Genomic DNA, 14,198 nt, shown 5'->3' on the forward strand with positions numbered 1-14,198 from the left:
CAATGAGCCACAGCCAGCTTCCTCCCCTCTCCCTCCAATGCTGTCCTGTTCCAGGAGAGGAGTATGTCCAGCGGGCAGCGTCGTCCCTTGTGAATCACTCCTTGGGGGTCCGGCTCAGGGATCAGCTGGGCTGGGGAGATCCTGCTCTGCAGACTGTGCCCTGTCTCCATAGAGTGGGGCCAGGGGTGCAGGCAGAAACTGCGACATGAGGCAGGATCTGTGAGTGGGGCAGGCTCAGCTGGAGCCCGGCAGGGTGGTCTCGCCATGAAGGAGACACAGGCTCACTCCGATTCAGCTAGAGAACAGGGCTGCAGCTTCTCTCCTAGCACTACATGCAGACCTAACAGCCATCCTGCAGCGGGAGCAGCATCTGCCCCTCCGTGTGTGACGCAGCTGAACGGTCTCTTCTCTCCCCCCCCCCTCCTCGGGAAGATGCCACCTCAGGGTGGGGCTCCAGACTAGTCTGGGGTCAGGGCTGACTGCCAGGAGGAAAGCACCTGAGGAATGCTCTCCTGGTGAAATTCACAGCTGGAGGGTCAGACTGAGGACCAGGCAAGCAACCAGCCTAAGGCACCGGGCACATGCTTAGTGCTTTAGAGTGATTTGCGGCTGCATCAGGCACTCTGCAAACCCTGCACCCAACTCCCAGCTAACAGCAATGGCGGCAGGGCAGGGATAAGCTGCTGTAGCTTTCTTCCCATGGTGGCTTTAGACCTACCTCTCGGCAAGAGCCTTCCCAGAATGCACAAGACACACTGGGGTTTCTGCGCCTGTCTCTGGGGAGGGGCGTAAGAAGGCAAATGACATTTGAGGCCATTCCTACCTACCCTGAGACGGGGGAGAACTTGGGATGCTGGCACAGGTGTCTGGTACGTTTGTATGGCACTCGGATCCCATGGACTGCGACACACACCCAGACAATCTGGGTCTAGCCTGAGTCTCTGGCTGTGGGGTAAATGACTTAATTTGTGCCTGTTTCCCCTGCTGGACACACCATCCGGGGGGCAACCGTTCAGGCCTAACCAGCCTGGCGCTCTGCTGAAGGGGCCATATTCTGGCACTGCTCAGGCCTCCCCCATGCCAGTCAAGCTGTGGCTGGATGCACAGCTGTCCTGCCCCTGCGTGTGGCTCCAGTCTTCCCTCTAGACACAGGGACGTCGGGGAGCCACATTACAGGGCGCTTGTGTCTTGCAGGCGCAGCTAACGCACTCGCTGAGCACCGGGGAGGAAACCATCAGCAAAGCCAAGCAGAGCCGGAGTGAGAAGAAAGCCAGAAAGGTCAGTGTGGCGTGAGGGGAACGTGGGGGTGCCACCCCTTGCTCAAGGGAAGGGGCCAGGTGAGCCAGCCCCTCGCCCCCAGGACCACAGAGAGCTGGTCTGGCTCCCCGGGTGAGCTCCTGCTGCAGTGCTCAGAGCAGCCGTCTGGTGCTGGAGTGGGAGAGGGAGGCCTCGGACTGCAGGCTCCTGGCAATGCCACGTCAGGTCTCTGGGCAGGACTCACTTGCTCTGTGCCAGGGCGGGCTCTCTAGCGGTAGGGGCTGGGAATCAGTGGCTTTACCGGCCTGCTAACAGGGACAGGGCCCCGCTGGGGGCTGGAAGAGAAGGTGGAAGGTCTGACCCAGGCCAGGCCTGCATCCAACACCTGTTTCCATCTGCCTGGGCAGTGACTCGGGCTTGGAGCAGCCAATGCTGCGTCCAGTGCAGCAGCTCCTGCAGGGGGCTGCTGAATGGGCCAAAGAATGATCCAAACACAAACTGTGACCCTGGCTTCGAGTGATGCCTTAACCCTCAAACCGCCCAGTGCGGCAACTCCAAGAGCCCCTCGGGGCACAGCTAGTCCCGCTCCATCTGCGGGGCGACACTGGAGGGACAGAAGGGGGCTCAGGGGGGCGCCAGCTGCCAAGGGGAGGGCTGAGGCTGGGTGGAGAGCGATGGGGAGCACGCATGTGGGGAGCCTTTGAACACAAGGCCGGGCCCTGGAGCCAGATGGCGAGCAGGGGCCTCTTGGAGTGAGAACACTGTCCCACCCCTTCAACTGTGTGATGGCACAAGGGGCTGCAGAAACAGGGAGCCTGTTGTGGCTGAGATGAGACCCAGGCTGGCTGACTCACCACAGGTGTAAGGGGGGATTAGGGGCTGGATAAGCCTATCTGTGTTCGTCACTGGCTCTGGAGATTAGCCTTGATTAAAGCACCTCTGACCTGGAGCAGGTCTCCAGGAAGCTCACAGGTCTCTGCGGCATGGGGCTTTGCTGGGTCTGCCCTGGGACTGTCTGGGTTGCCTCTGGCACCATTCCCCAGGGACAGGACAGCTCAGGATGCCCCTGGAGCTACCCGCAGCTGGAGAGCACACAGGGGTCAGGGTGGAGGCAGTGAGGGGTGGGCTGTGCTCCCAAGGAGCCTGTGGACTCCCAGAGCTCTGGCTTTTGATGCAAGGCCAGGCCTGTCATCTCTGCATGGAGAGGGGCAGGGGGCTGCAGAGGCTGGGCTCACAGCCCAAACCCAGGTCCCCTCTGGCAGTGCCTACTCACATCAGACCCTGGGCCAATCCCAGGGAGGATCTGGGGGGGAGCATGTGCCTGGGGGTGGCTCCAGTGTAACACCTGGTACAACCACTTGTATGTGTCCTGTCCGCACAAAGCCCCATCAGAGAAGCTGCCCAATTAGCCCTGTCCTGCTGTCCCCAGACTCCTTAGGGCTGGGTGGGAGTCAGGGCTAACCTACCACTGTGCACAGAAGGGCCCTTGACAGTCTGGATGGCTGGCCTTGCTGGACAGGGAGCTTCCCAATGCCACATCACAGCAACTAGGGATGGGGAACGCTCACCAGGCTGCCCAGCCCTTCTCCTGGCCAGGGCAGGGTCACACCTACTTCTCCCCAGCCTCTGCTTCCAAACACTGGCTTGTAAAATCCCTGGTGGTGCAAGGAAGTGGCACCAGGTATAATGCAAGTCTCAGAGGGTGGGTTCTCTGGCAGGGCAGGGCAGAGCTTGCATGGGAGATGGGGAAACACCCTGTGACTGTTAGCAGTGGGTGTCTCCTGCCACCCATCAACAGCCCATTCCAGCACAACATCCCCTGCTCCTGGTCTGTGTGAGATTCGAGTCTGGCATCTCCAAGGAGCAGAACCAGGAATGGGCCAGCAGGCACTGCCCATGGATACCCCAGGCCTGTGCTGTTCCAGGCAACACAGCCCGCACTCTGAGATGGAGGCCATCCAGCATCCCTGGAGACCCAGCTGATCAGAGACAAACTAATGGCCTGTCAGCCGTGGTGATTGTCCTGGCATCAGCACTTCCACTGCGCCAGCCAAAGACCTCCGACAGGTCACCGCACCAAGGCCGAGGGCTGATCCCATGCCTCTGTCCGTGAGGCTTTGTTCCAGGGTCCCCGTTCCATAGCTCCAGCTGCAGTGGCTGGTGCTGCCTGAGGCCGCTGTAACGTGTCCGTCCGTCTCCCCTGTAGGCCATGTCCAAGCTGGGGCTGCGTCAGATTCACGGTGTCACCAGGATCACGATCCGGAAGTCCAAGAACATCCTGTTTGTGATCACCAAGCCGGACGTGTTCAAGAGCCCGGCTTCTGACATCTACATCGTGTTTGGAGAGGCCAAGGTGAGGCTCTGCAGAGCTGGGGGCACCCCCACCCCTCTACTGTACGTGTCCTAGATGCCCTGCTGCATTTCACCTGCTCCCCACACACCACGGCCCAGAGCTAGTCACTTACCCAGGCGGGCAAACCCTGGATTCCAGCTGGTGAGTGACCCCCATGAGCTGCTGCCCAGGTCCTGCTGCGAGGCCTGGAATCGACTAGCTCTTGCTGACCAGAGTCTAGTGCCTGGCGTAAACGGGAGCCCCACTAGCCTCTGCTCAGGGCTTGGCACTAGCCTGGCCATCAGTTGCTCACTCCCATGCCCCATCCCTGATGGGGCTGTTCTCCAGGGGGGACCGAGGCTGAACTCAGAGCTGTAAAGAAGGGAAACTGGGTCAGGAGGGTCGCTCACTAGAACAGTGCATTGCTCAGTCTAGGCTTAGACCACTCATGGGGCAGGGACTCCCCCTCCTCTAGGAGACAAGTCAGGCCACAGGAGTGTCTTCCTGCTGTGACACCCCCCCCCATCCTGAACAACTCTTCTCTCCTTGCCTCGTCTGCACCATGGGGTTCCTGCCCACCCTTGCTCCTGGGGACACCGCTCCCTGTGACATACCCTCCTCCGTGTCCTTGGAGCTGGAGGCAGGAGGGCCGTCTCCTCTACTTCAGACAGGTTCCCCTGCTCTCTCCACCCAGCCCCAGGTGTGGCTGGCAAATCACGAGCCTGCTCCCTGGAGTCACAGCAGGGACTCCCCAGTGGGCAGCATCTCCGCCAGCCTCCCACGCTAACCACTGCCCCCCGTCTCGGGTCTGTCCCGGCAGATCGAAGACCTGTCGCAGCAGGTGCACAAGGCAGCTGCGGAGAAGTTCAAGGTGCCGATGGAGCACTCGCCTTTGATCACGGAAACAGCCCCAGCCCTCACTATCAAGGAGGAGAGTGAGGAAGAGGAGGAGGTAAGGCCTGGGGGCAGTAGCAGTCTGGTTCCACACGACCTGGGCACCAGCTTCAGCGCTGCGAGTCAGGTTGGGGGTGGAGGGCAGAAGAGATTTTGCTGATGCCTCACCCCTCTCCAGGGCCCAAGGCCCTCCGGTGTAGCCAGTACAGCGGAGCTCCTGGGCCTTCCCTTGGGAAGGAGACTGCTGCAGCGCTGCTCGCTGTCAGTCCGCTGTCTGGTCCTGGACTCCACCCCATCCCTAGTGGCCCGTGGTGAGCTGCTGAGCTGGCCCCGTGCTGGGAGGCTGAGGTTATGAGACGTGAACCAGCCCCAAGGCAGAGGACTCTGGTGTCTGTCTCTTGGTTATATTCAGGGGTGCCTAGCCCCCTGAGCCCCTGGGTCTGAGCTCGGGTGGCTAGGCCAGGCCTGGAGAAGCTAGGCCAGGCCTCGGGTGGCTAGGCCGGCCGGATGCTGTCGGTGCACTATGGTCTATCCTTCGCCCTGCCTGGGTGCTGGAAGCTACCCAAGTTTACTAGGCAGCCACCTGGGGTGAGGACCGCTTCCTTCCTGTTCTTTAGAGCAGCAGGGGGAGAAAATAGTCCAGTCTCTGCCTGGGTGGGAACAGACCTAACTGGTCAGTGCAGACAGATGCACTGTCAGGGGTCAATGGGAAGCAGGCAGGATGCCGCACCAGCCACTAGGGAGCAGCACTGAGTGCCATAGTGCACCCCAGGGTATAAAGACCAGATTCTGATCTCTTGAGGAAAGATCTCTCTCCTACTGAGCTACCGGAGAACTCGCATCCGTTAGCCCAAGTCTGCCTGCTGCCTCCAAGACCGCTGCGTAGCTGTGCCTCAGGACAGGACTGGAGGCAGAAAGGTGGCCAAGGAGTGGGCTCAGCTGGCTTGGTCTGGCTTGAGGATACAGACCTGGGCAATGGCCAACCCTTGTCCAGGGCAGATCTGTCCAAGTGACCAGCAGGATGAAGTGGTAACAATCCTGCCTTTGGAGAAATTCCTCAGCTCCCCTTCCAAATGCATCCCAGTGCTGGGGGTGTGTGAGCAGGATCTGGGGGTGGCCCTGGGCAAGGGGGCACTGCTATAAGATGGACTCCCAGCAGTGCCCCCTCCCTGTCTGGAGCGTGACTATTTCCTCCTCCCCTTCCCAGGTTGATGAGACCGGCCTGGAGGTGAGAGATATCGAGCTGGTGATGGCCCAGGCCAATGTGTCGCGTCCCAAAGCCGTGCGGGCACTCAGACACAACAACAACGATATCGTCAACGCCATCATGGTAAGAGCCCAGGGCTCAGGCTGTGCCTGGCCGCCCGCCATGAGATCCTGCCCTGCTGGTGGGGACACGGTCACAGACTAGTCTCCATCAGGGGAAGTGATGCCCCCAACTTCAGCGGGGGAAACTGAGGCAGAGAGCAGCACATCTCCCAAGGAGGGAGTAGCTGGCCAAGCCAGGATTAGAACTTGACACCTCTTGGCTCTGTGCTGTGCTTGAGCTACTAGACCTCCCCTGCCTAGAGCAGCTCTGCTCCTGAGCAGAAGGCTTGTAGGGGGAGGTACTTCCAAGGCAAGGCCAAGATCTGATGGATATAGCTGCACCAGGGGCCCTTTCACCTCCCAGCCAGGTGTCCCCCAGGCTTTGTCCTGTGCAACAACACTGAAAACGGGTGACTTAAAGCATAAAAGCATTAAGCAAGGGCCTTCCTGTAGCAACACAAGGGAAAACCCCTTGCGCTCCCCTCCTTGTACTCTGCAGTCCCCATCTAACCCTCTGCTCTCTCCTACAGGAGCTGACCATGTAGCTGCTGGCCCGGATGTGCAAACAGACCCACCCCTCTGTATAGATGCACAGTTACTCCTATACAGTACAGCTGGTATTAAAATACTCTCTAGAACTGCAAATATTCCTACTAGTCTGCATCTCTAATGCTGCTCAATAAAACGGCCTCATGTATTCACTTGAAACGCACACTGGTTTGGTCTCCTTCCTTCTCCCTCAGTCTAGGTCACCCATGAGCAGGCAGCTCCTGGTTCGGGCAGGGCTGCAGGGCCCCTGTGGCTGAAGCTCCAGTTCAGCTTGGTGGAAGCTGGAAAGGAGGGCAGGGCCTGTCTACACTGCAGCTGGGACCAGTCCTCCCAATCTGGAAAGAGGGGCAGGTGCTAGTTCTGCTCAAGCTAGAATAGCAGAGTGGATGCTGTGGCCTGGCCTAGCCCCCTGAGCTCAGACCCAGGGGCTTGGGGAGGCCTGTAGTCAGGGGGCTAAGCACCCCTTCTGCCATGGCCATGCAAATTTGAGGCACTGGCATGTCTCTCCCTGGGCTGCAGGGTGGATATACCTGGCTAGTTCTGCTGAGTGCCGAGAGAACTGGGCTGAGCTTCTAGAATCATAGAATATCTGGGTTGGACGCGACCTCAGGAGGTCATCTAGTCCAACCCCCTTCTCAAAGCAGGGCCAATCCCCAACTAAATCATCCCATCCAGGGCTTTGTCAAGCCGGGCCTTAAAAACTCCTAAGGAAGGAGATTCCACCACCTCCCAAGGGAACCCTTTCCAGTGCTTCCCCACCCTCCTAGTGAAAGTGTTTCCTAATATCCAACCTAGACCTCCCCCACTGCAACTTGAGACCATTGCTCCTTGTTCTGTCTTCTGCTACCCCTGAGAAATGCCAAGCTCCATCCTCATTGGGGAACCCCCTTCAGGTAGTTAAGGCTGTTATCAAATCCCCCCTCACTCTTCTCTTCTGCAGAAGACTGATTAAGTCCAGTTCCCTCAGCCTCTACTCATAATCATTTTTGTTGTCCTTCACTGGACTCTCTGATTTGTCCACATCCTTTCTGGAGTGGGGGGGCCAAAACTGGTTATCACATACTCCAGATGTGGCCTCACCAGTGTCTAATAGAGGGGAATAATCACTTCCCTTGATCTGCTGGCAATGCTCCTACTAATGCAGCCCAATATGCTGTTAGCCTTCTTGGCAACAAGGGCACACTGCTGACTCATCCAGCTTCTCGTCCACTGTAATCCCCAGGTCCTTTTCTGCAGAACTGCTGCTTAGCCAGTCGGGCCCCAGTCTGTAGCGGTGCATGGGATCCTTCCGTCCTAAGTGCAGGACTCTGCACTTGTCCTTGTTGAACCCCATCAGATTTCTTTTGGCCCAATCCTCCAATTTGTCTAGGTGACGCTGGATCCTAGCCCTACCCTCCAGTGTATCTACCTCCCCCACACACATCTTAGTGTCATCCACAAACTTGCTGAGGGTGCAGTCCATCCCATCATCCAGATCATAATGAAGATGTTGAACAAAACCGGTCCCAGGACCGACCCCTGGGGCACTCTGCTTGATACCAGCTGCCAACTAGCCATCAAGCTGTTGATCACTACCCGTTGAGCCTGACAATCTAGCCAGCTTTCTATTCACCTTGTAGTCCAGTCATCCAATCCATACTTCTTTTAACTTGCTGGCAAGAATACTGCAGGAGACCCTATGAAAAGCTTTGCTTAAGTCAAGATATATCATGTCCACTGCTTTCCCCATATCTAGAGCCAGTTATCTCATCCATCAGGTTGGTCAGGCATGACTTGCGCTTAGTGAATCGATTGACTATTTCTGATCACCTTCCTCTCCTCCAAGTGCTTCAAAATGGATTCCTTTAGGACCTGCTCCATGGTTTTTCCAGGGACTGAGGTGAGGCTGACAGGTCTGTAGCTTCCCAGATTTTCCTTCCCTTTTTTTAAAGATGGGCACTATATTTGCCTTTTTCCAATCGTCCAGGGCCTCCCCTGATCACGAGTTTACAAAGATAATGGCCAATGGCTCTAATCACATCAGCCACCTTCCCTTCCCAGCTAAGGGAGAGGCTTCACCCCCTTGGCCTCAGCCAGCACCCATGGGTGGGGTAGGGTTGCCAACTTTCTAATCACAAAACCAAATGCCCCTGCCCTGCCCCTTCTCCAAGGCCCTGCCCTCACTTGCTTTTAGCAAACTGAGGCTGGGTGGGTGGGGTCAGGGATGAGGGGTTTGGGGTGCAGGAGGGGGCTCAGGGTTGGGGTTGGCAGGAAGAGGCCTATGGGCTCTGGGCTGGGGGTGCAGGCTGTGAGGTGGGGTCAGGGATGAGGGGTTTGGGGTGCAGGAGGGGGTTCAGGGTTGGGGTTGGCAGGAAGAGGCCTATGGGCTCTGGGCTGGGGGTGCAGGCTGTGAGGTGGGGTCAGGGATGAGGGGTTTGGGGTGCAGGAGGGGGTTCAGGGTTGGGGTTGGCAGGAAGAGGCCTATGGGCTCTGGGCTGGGGGTGCAGGCTGTGAGGTGGGGCCAGGGATGAGGGGTTTGGGGTGCAGGAGGGGGCTCAGGGTTGGGGTGCAGGAGGAGGTGAGGGCTCCAGCTGGGGATGAGGCTTTTGGGGGTGGGCGGGGACTCTGGGCTGGGGCAGGGAGTTGGGGGGGGGGTTGGAGTGTGGGGTTGCAGCAGCACTACTGTAGCTCTTGGGAAGCAGCCACAAGGTCCCTGCAGCCCCTAGGCACGTGGGGGGCCAGGGAGGCTCTAGGTGCTGCCCCCACAGCTCCTATTGCTCAAAGTTCCTGGCCCATGTGAGCAGCGGAGCCGGCCCCTGGGGCACGGCCAGGGCATGGAGCCTCCCTGGCTGCCTAGGGGGCTGCAGGGACCTGGCAGCAGCTTCTGGGAGCCTGCCTTAGCCCCAGGCCCCTGCTACACCGCCAACCACACTTTTAATGGCCCAGTTGGCAGTGCTGACTGGACCCGCCAGGGTCCCTTTTAGGCTAGGTGTTCCAGACACCTGGCAACCCTAGGGTGGGTAGAGTGTGTGTGCAGGGGGGGGAGCTTCAGCCATAGAGCACTTAAGACAACTCAGTGTCTGCAGATGACGGGGAGGGACTAACTCAGGGGCAGCGTGGGGAAATCACAATACCCTAACTCCACGGGGCTAATCCAGGGATATCGCTGCCCTACAGAGAAGGGGGTCTCTTCATGATGCTGGGCCCTCATCCCCAGCTCAGTAGGGTTGCCAACCCCCCTGGTTTTGCAAAGAGTCTCCCAGAATGGGGCTTTATCTCCCAGAGGCTACAGAAGCCAATCCAGGCGCAGCAGGGCCAAGGCAGGCTCCCTGCCTTCATGCCACTTGGGGAAGTGGCCTGCGGCCCCTGCGGGGAGGGGCAGAGGGGTCTTCACATGCTGTCCCTGCCAGCAAGCACCACCCTTGCAGTTCCTATTGGCCAGGAACTGCCAGGGATGTGCTGGCCGCTTCTGCAAGCAGTGCAGGGCCAGGGCAGGCAGGGAGCCTGCCTTAGCCCCTCTGCACCGCTGACTGGGAGCTGCCAGAGGTAAGCGCTGCCTGGCCAGAGCCTGCACCACTCACCCCCTGCCCCAGCTCTGAGCCCCCTCCCAAAGCCAGCACCCCAAACCCCTGCCCCAGCCCTGAGCCCCCTCCCACACCCAAACTCTCTCCCAGAGCTTGCACCCCACACCCTCTCCTGTACCCCCTGCCCCAAGGTCAGCCAAGAGCCCGGTGAAAGTGCGTGAGGGGAGGGGATGGCGTGAGGGGGACAGGGCCTTGGAGAAGGGGTGGGGGCAGGGCAAGGGTGTTTGGAGTTGTGAGATTAGACAGTTGGCAACTCCACAGGTCAGTAGCAAGGTGGAGCCAGCCCTCTGCAATGACGACAAGTCTGAGCACAGGGCCCCTGGCCAGGGTGGGATCCAGTTTAAAGGCCACAGCGACTAGGACAGCTTCCCCTCTCCACAGTCACAGGGACTTCTCCTCTCCCCCATGGGCCCTGCAGTGAGCTGGGTCCTCTACGCAGGGGCCTGCAGGCCTAGTAGCTGGATGCAGGCCCAGCAGAGCTGTACAGGGACGTCAATGAGCTGTAACCTGGTTGAAACTCCCAGCTGGGCAGGGGGCCCTCACACCTAGAGTTGTGTCCTTCCCCCTGCCTCCTTGCCAGAGTTCTAGTATAAATCTTCCTCCAGGGAAGGGGGTGCAAGTGAGAACTGAACAGACATGGGGGCAGTAGCTGGGCTTGCTCTATCTCCACTGCCTGCTAGCTGGGGCTCATGGAACCCAGCAGCTGACTCCAGAATTCTTCCCCTCCCCTGGCCCAGGAGCTGCTCCATGGTGCAAAGAGGGCTTCTTCCCAAAAAGAGAGCTGGCAGGCTCACCCCCTGCCTCAGGGGACAACTAGAGAGGAGGCGGCCCTGTGCGGTGTGGCAGATGCCACCCCCCCCCTTCCCCTGCTGACACTGGATCCCAAGAGCCCAGTATCGCTACAGGGGTACATGAAGGACACTAGCCCATGGTGCTCGTGCTTTGGGGCAGCCCAGAGCTGCCCTCTGCAGTTGAGGCTTGTTTCTAATTTCACCCCACTCACACCCATGCTTAACTAGCTGAGTTCTTCTACCCCTCACCTGGCATTGGCATTGCCCCCCTACCCCGTACCAGCCCCTAGGGGCCTGTACCTCCAGAGCACTGTAGGAAGTAGCTCTGCTGTAGCACTTTTCTGCTCCCAGGGTCAGGATCATTATCCCCAGTTATAGCTGGGGAAACTGAGGCACAGGGGTGACTTACCCAAAGCTACCCCCCAGGCCAGTGGTAGAGCCGTGAGTGAACCCAGGTCTGAGTCCCAGTCTAGTGCTCTATCCCCCAGGCCACACTGCCTCATGTGCCAGTTCCCATCTCGAATCCCAGGTAAGTAAACTGGCAATCTGCTCTCCCATGGGTTTGTGGCTGTGCTCAGCCCCCTGCCCCACTGGATCAGGCTGGCTGTGGTTTTTTGAAGGCCTGAAAGTTTGTTTAGTTGCAAAAACAGCTTTTTCTGCAGCTCAGAGAGATGAAAGGCTTTTTGGGGTGGGTGGGTGCTGACTCCACACTCCCCAGAACTGCTGAGCCTGCCATTGCCAGTAGAGGCCACGCCAGGGGCAGTGGGAACGTGCCTGCTCTAGGTTCTTCCCCCCCCCGCCGTCTTCTCCACCACATTGCAGATGAGAGTTGGGCATTTTTTAAAAACAAAAATAAATTTAGAACCTGTTGAAACCAGAAGGGTTGGTTCTGAAGAATTTTGTGACAAAGTTTTGAGATGGTCAAAAATCCCTTTTCTATTTTTATACTTTCAAAATTAAATCTTGGGGTTTTTTTTCCTGACTTGAGAACTTTTTGCTTCAAAATTAAAGCTAATTATGGTAATTTCCCCCCCCCCTTTTTAAAAGTAATAGTTAAAATCAAAACCATTTTAACTTTTTTTGGATTTCAGCTCGTGAAAATGTTACTTGCAGTTCATCCCAATTTGGGATGGGAAAATGTGTCCAAAGCTTGAATTTTTGCAGGCTGGGAAAGCAGTCTCCAGCAGTGCAGGTGATCAGTGATCGTCCTGAGAGGAACTCAGGGCAGCCCACAGTTGCTGGTGGTGGGGATTAGTGAGGAGGGTGGTTGCTGGATGGTACATAGTGACAGGGCCTCTTTCATGGCCCCCGGCTCAAGTCCAGTCCACACGAGCAGCAAGTTACTGGCTGGACTCTGGCCCTGTCCTTTAGCTATTAGAATGATTTTCAAATGCATTTCACAGGGAACCAATGTCCCAGTCCATCCCCACAACTGGCCCTCATGCAGTAGGACGCAGGCCTGAAGGGGTTTGGACTCCACCTGCTTCTGTCATGCTCAAAGTGAAACATAGCAAGAGGCTGGGCCTTGCTGTTCAGCTGCACCTGTTGTAGGGCTAAGTCAGTCCCGAGGAAGAGAGCTAGGAACCTTGGAAATACGAGAGAGCCAGGCAGCACCTTTCACAGGCACTAGGGCGGGCTCTTGAGAAGCAAGTTGTGGCTCTGTGCACCTGACTGATCGCTAGCCAGTGTGACAATGGTGTGGCCCACGGGGGTGGGGGAAGGCAACTGTATTTATTGATAATCCATCCTCTCTGTCCGGACAGCAAGAAGAGCTGATCCTCATCTCCATCTGTCCAGTGTTAGTGCTGCCTTACACTGTGACTTCCAGAGCCACACAAGAGACACAGGTGGGACCAGAACCCCCAACTGCCGCTGCCCAGGCCAGGGTCCTGTCTGCTGGACCCCCCCTAACATTGTCTCCCTTACTGGGAAATATGGCACAGCCCCTCCTGGAAGTAGAAAAACAGGTTAATTTTGTTGCTACCCACAGGAGTTAACTATGTCCCACCCCTCGGTCTTGCCAAACATGCTAGCAAAGTTGCATACAAGTTAGGCAGAGAGATTAATAAGACTAGGACTTTTCAGGTTGGAAAAGAGACAAATAAAGGGGGCCATGATTGAAGTCTGAGGGGAAAGTACTTAAGGAAGTGTTATTTACCCCCTTCACATAACACAAGAACCAGGGGGCACCTGGTGAAATTAGTCGGCAGCAGGTTTAACACACACAGAAGGCAACACTGGGCACTTCTTCACAGAATGTAGAGTCAGCCTGTGGGAACGCGGTGCCAGGGGACGTTATGAAGGCCAAAAGTATAACAGGGATCAAAAAAGAACTAGATAAGTTCATGGAGGACAGGAGTATCAATGACTATTAGCCCAGATGGTGAGGGATGCAGCTACATGCTCTGGGCATCCCTGGGCTCTGACTGCCAGAAGCTGGGAGTGGACAACAGGGGAGGGATCATCTGATGATTACCTGTTCTGTTCATTCCCTCTGAAGCACCTGGCTTTGGCTACTGGCAGAAGACAGGACACTGGGCTAGATGGACCTTTGGTCTGATCCATTCTTATGCTGCTAGTGAGAAGAGCAGCAATTTAACCAGCTACATCCATGCTCCAGGTTTCTGCATTTAAGTTGCAAGACTTAGGATTCTCCATATTCAGCAGCAGACCCAGCTTCTTCCAGATCATACCCCTCTCCCCCCTCACCTGTGACTTCTCCCTTTAAAAGAACTCACCCCTCTCATGCCTGCCTGTTTGGCAGATGCGTGGTGGCCCCTAGTGCTGCTTTTGGGTATAGGACACACATTAGCCTTAAAAGGTTAGTTCTAGCATGTGAACGGTGGTACCTAGAGGGGTTAAGTAGCCATGAGTGCACTGAAGAAAGGTTGGTGCTAGAATAGACCTAACTCAGTCTAGGCTGGAGAAACTTCTTTGACTATTAAAGATCTGGTTGAAGATTTGGGTCACTTCATAGTGTATCCCCACTGCAGCCCTAGTGTTCAGGGGAAAGGACCAGAAAGGCAGAGCATCCTTACCCTTCCCTGTGCCCAGGCACTTCCTGACCAAGGGCACCCTGGTCACAGCCACCTTGAGCCCCAGGGTCCTGCAGTAAAGCAGTGAACATGACTCCCGGAGCAGGTACCCACTGCAGCAAGGCAAGGCCCCCGCCCTGAGGAACTTGCAGTGCAAATGCTGAAGTCCAGAAGTGGGCGTTAGGATTGGGCCAGCCAGAGGGTGAGCAAGGCTAGGAGCTCACTGAGCATTTACACTGGCCTTGCTCCTAGCCGCCAGGACAGACCTATCCTGGAATCAGTGTATAATATGGACCAGTCACTAGCTCCTTTGCTCAAAGCTTGCACCTGGCTCTGTACTCTTCCCAGAAGCTGCAACTCTGGGTCCTCAGCCTTGCACGATGCAGCTCAGGCTGAGAAATCGCCCATGTTTGAAGCAAGCCTCTTCTCTCCCCTTCCCGGAAAACAGCTGCCATGGTGAAGCTAGTGC

The 14,198-nt window shown here is 57.1% G+C and overlaps 2 protein-coding genes across 5 annotated transcripts in view; one reads left to right on the forward strand and one right to left on the reverse strand.

Moving 5' to 3' along the window:
* LOC102937205 (NAC-alpha domain-containing protein 1) overlaps window positions 1-6,499 on the forward strand; it is a 48,536-nt gene extending 42,037 nt beyond the window's left edge. For all 4 annotated transcript variants that reach the window (XM_037891306.2, XM_043541726.1, XM_043541728.1 and 1 more), the window contains 5 exons: window positions 1,195-1,278; window positions 3,464-3,610; window positions 4,410-4,541; window positions 5,691-5,813; window positions 6,322-6,499. In XM_037891306.2, coding sequence (XP_037747234.1) covers window positions 1,195-1,278; window positions 3,464-3,610; window positions 4,410-4,541; window positions 5,691-5,813; window positions 6,322-6,336 — 501 coding nt within the window. In that variant the 3' untranslated portion in view covers window positions 6,337-6,499. The remainder of the gene's footprint in view (window positions 1-1,194; window positions 1,279-3,463; window positions 3,611-4,409; window positions 4,542-5,690; window positions 5,814-6,321) is intronic.
* Window positions 1-14,198, reverse strand: part of CCM2 (CCM2 scaffold protein) — a 124,476-nt gene that overhangs the window by 19,916 nt on the left and 90,362 nt on the right. The gene's annotated exons all lie outside the window — the stretch shown is intronic.

The sequence above is a fragment of the Chelonia mydas genome, chromosome 2 (genome assembly GCF_015237465.2).
Source record: "Chelonia mydas isolate rCheMyd1 chromosome 2, rCheMyd1.pri.v2, whole genome shotgun sequence".
Taxonomy (NCBI): domain Eukaryota; kingdom Metazoa; phylum Chordata; order Testudines; family Cheloniidae; genus Chelonia; species Chelonia mydas.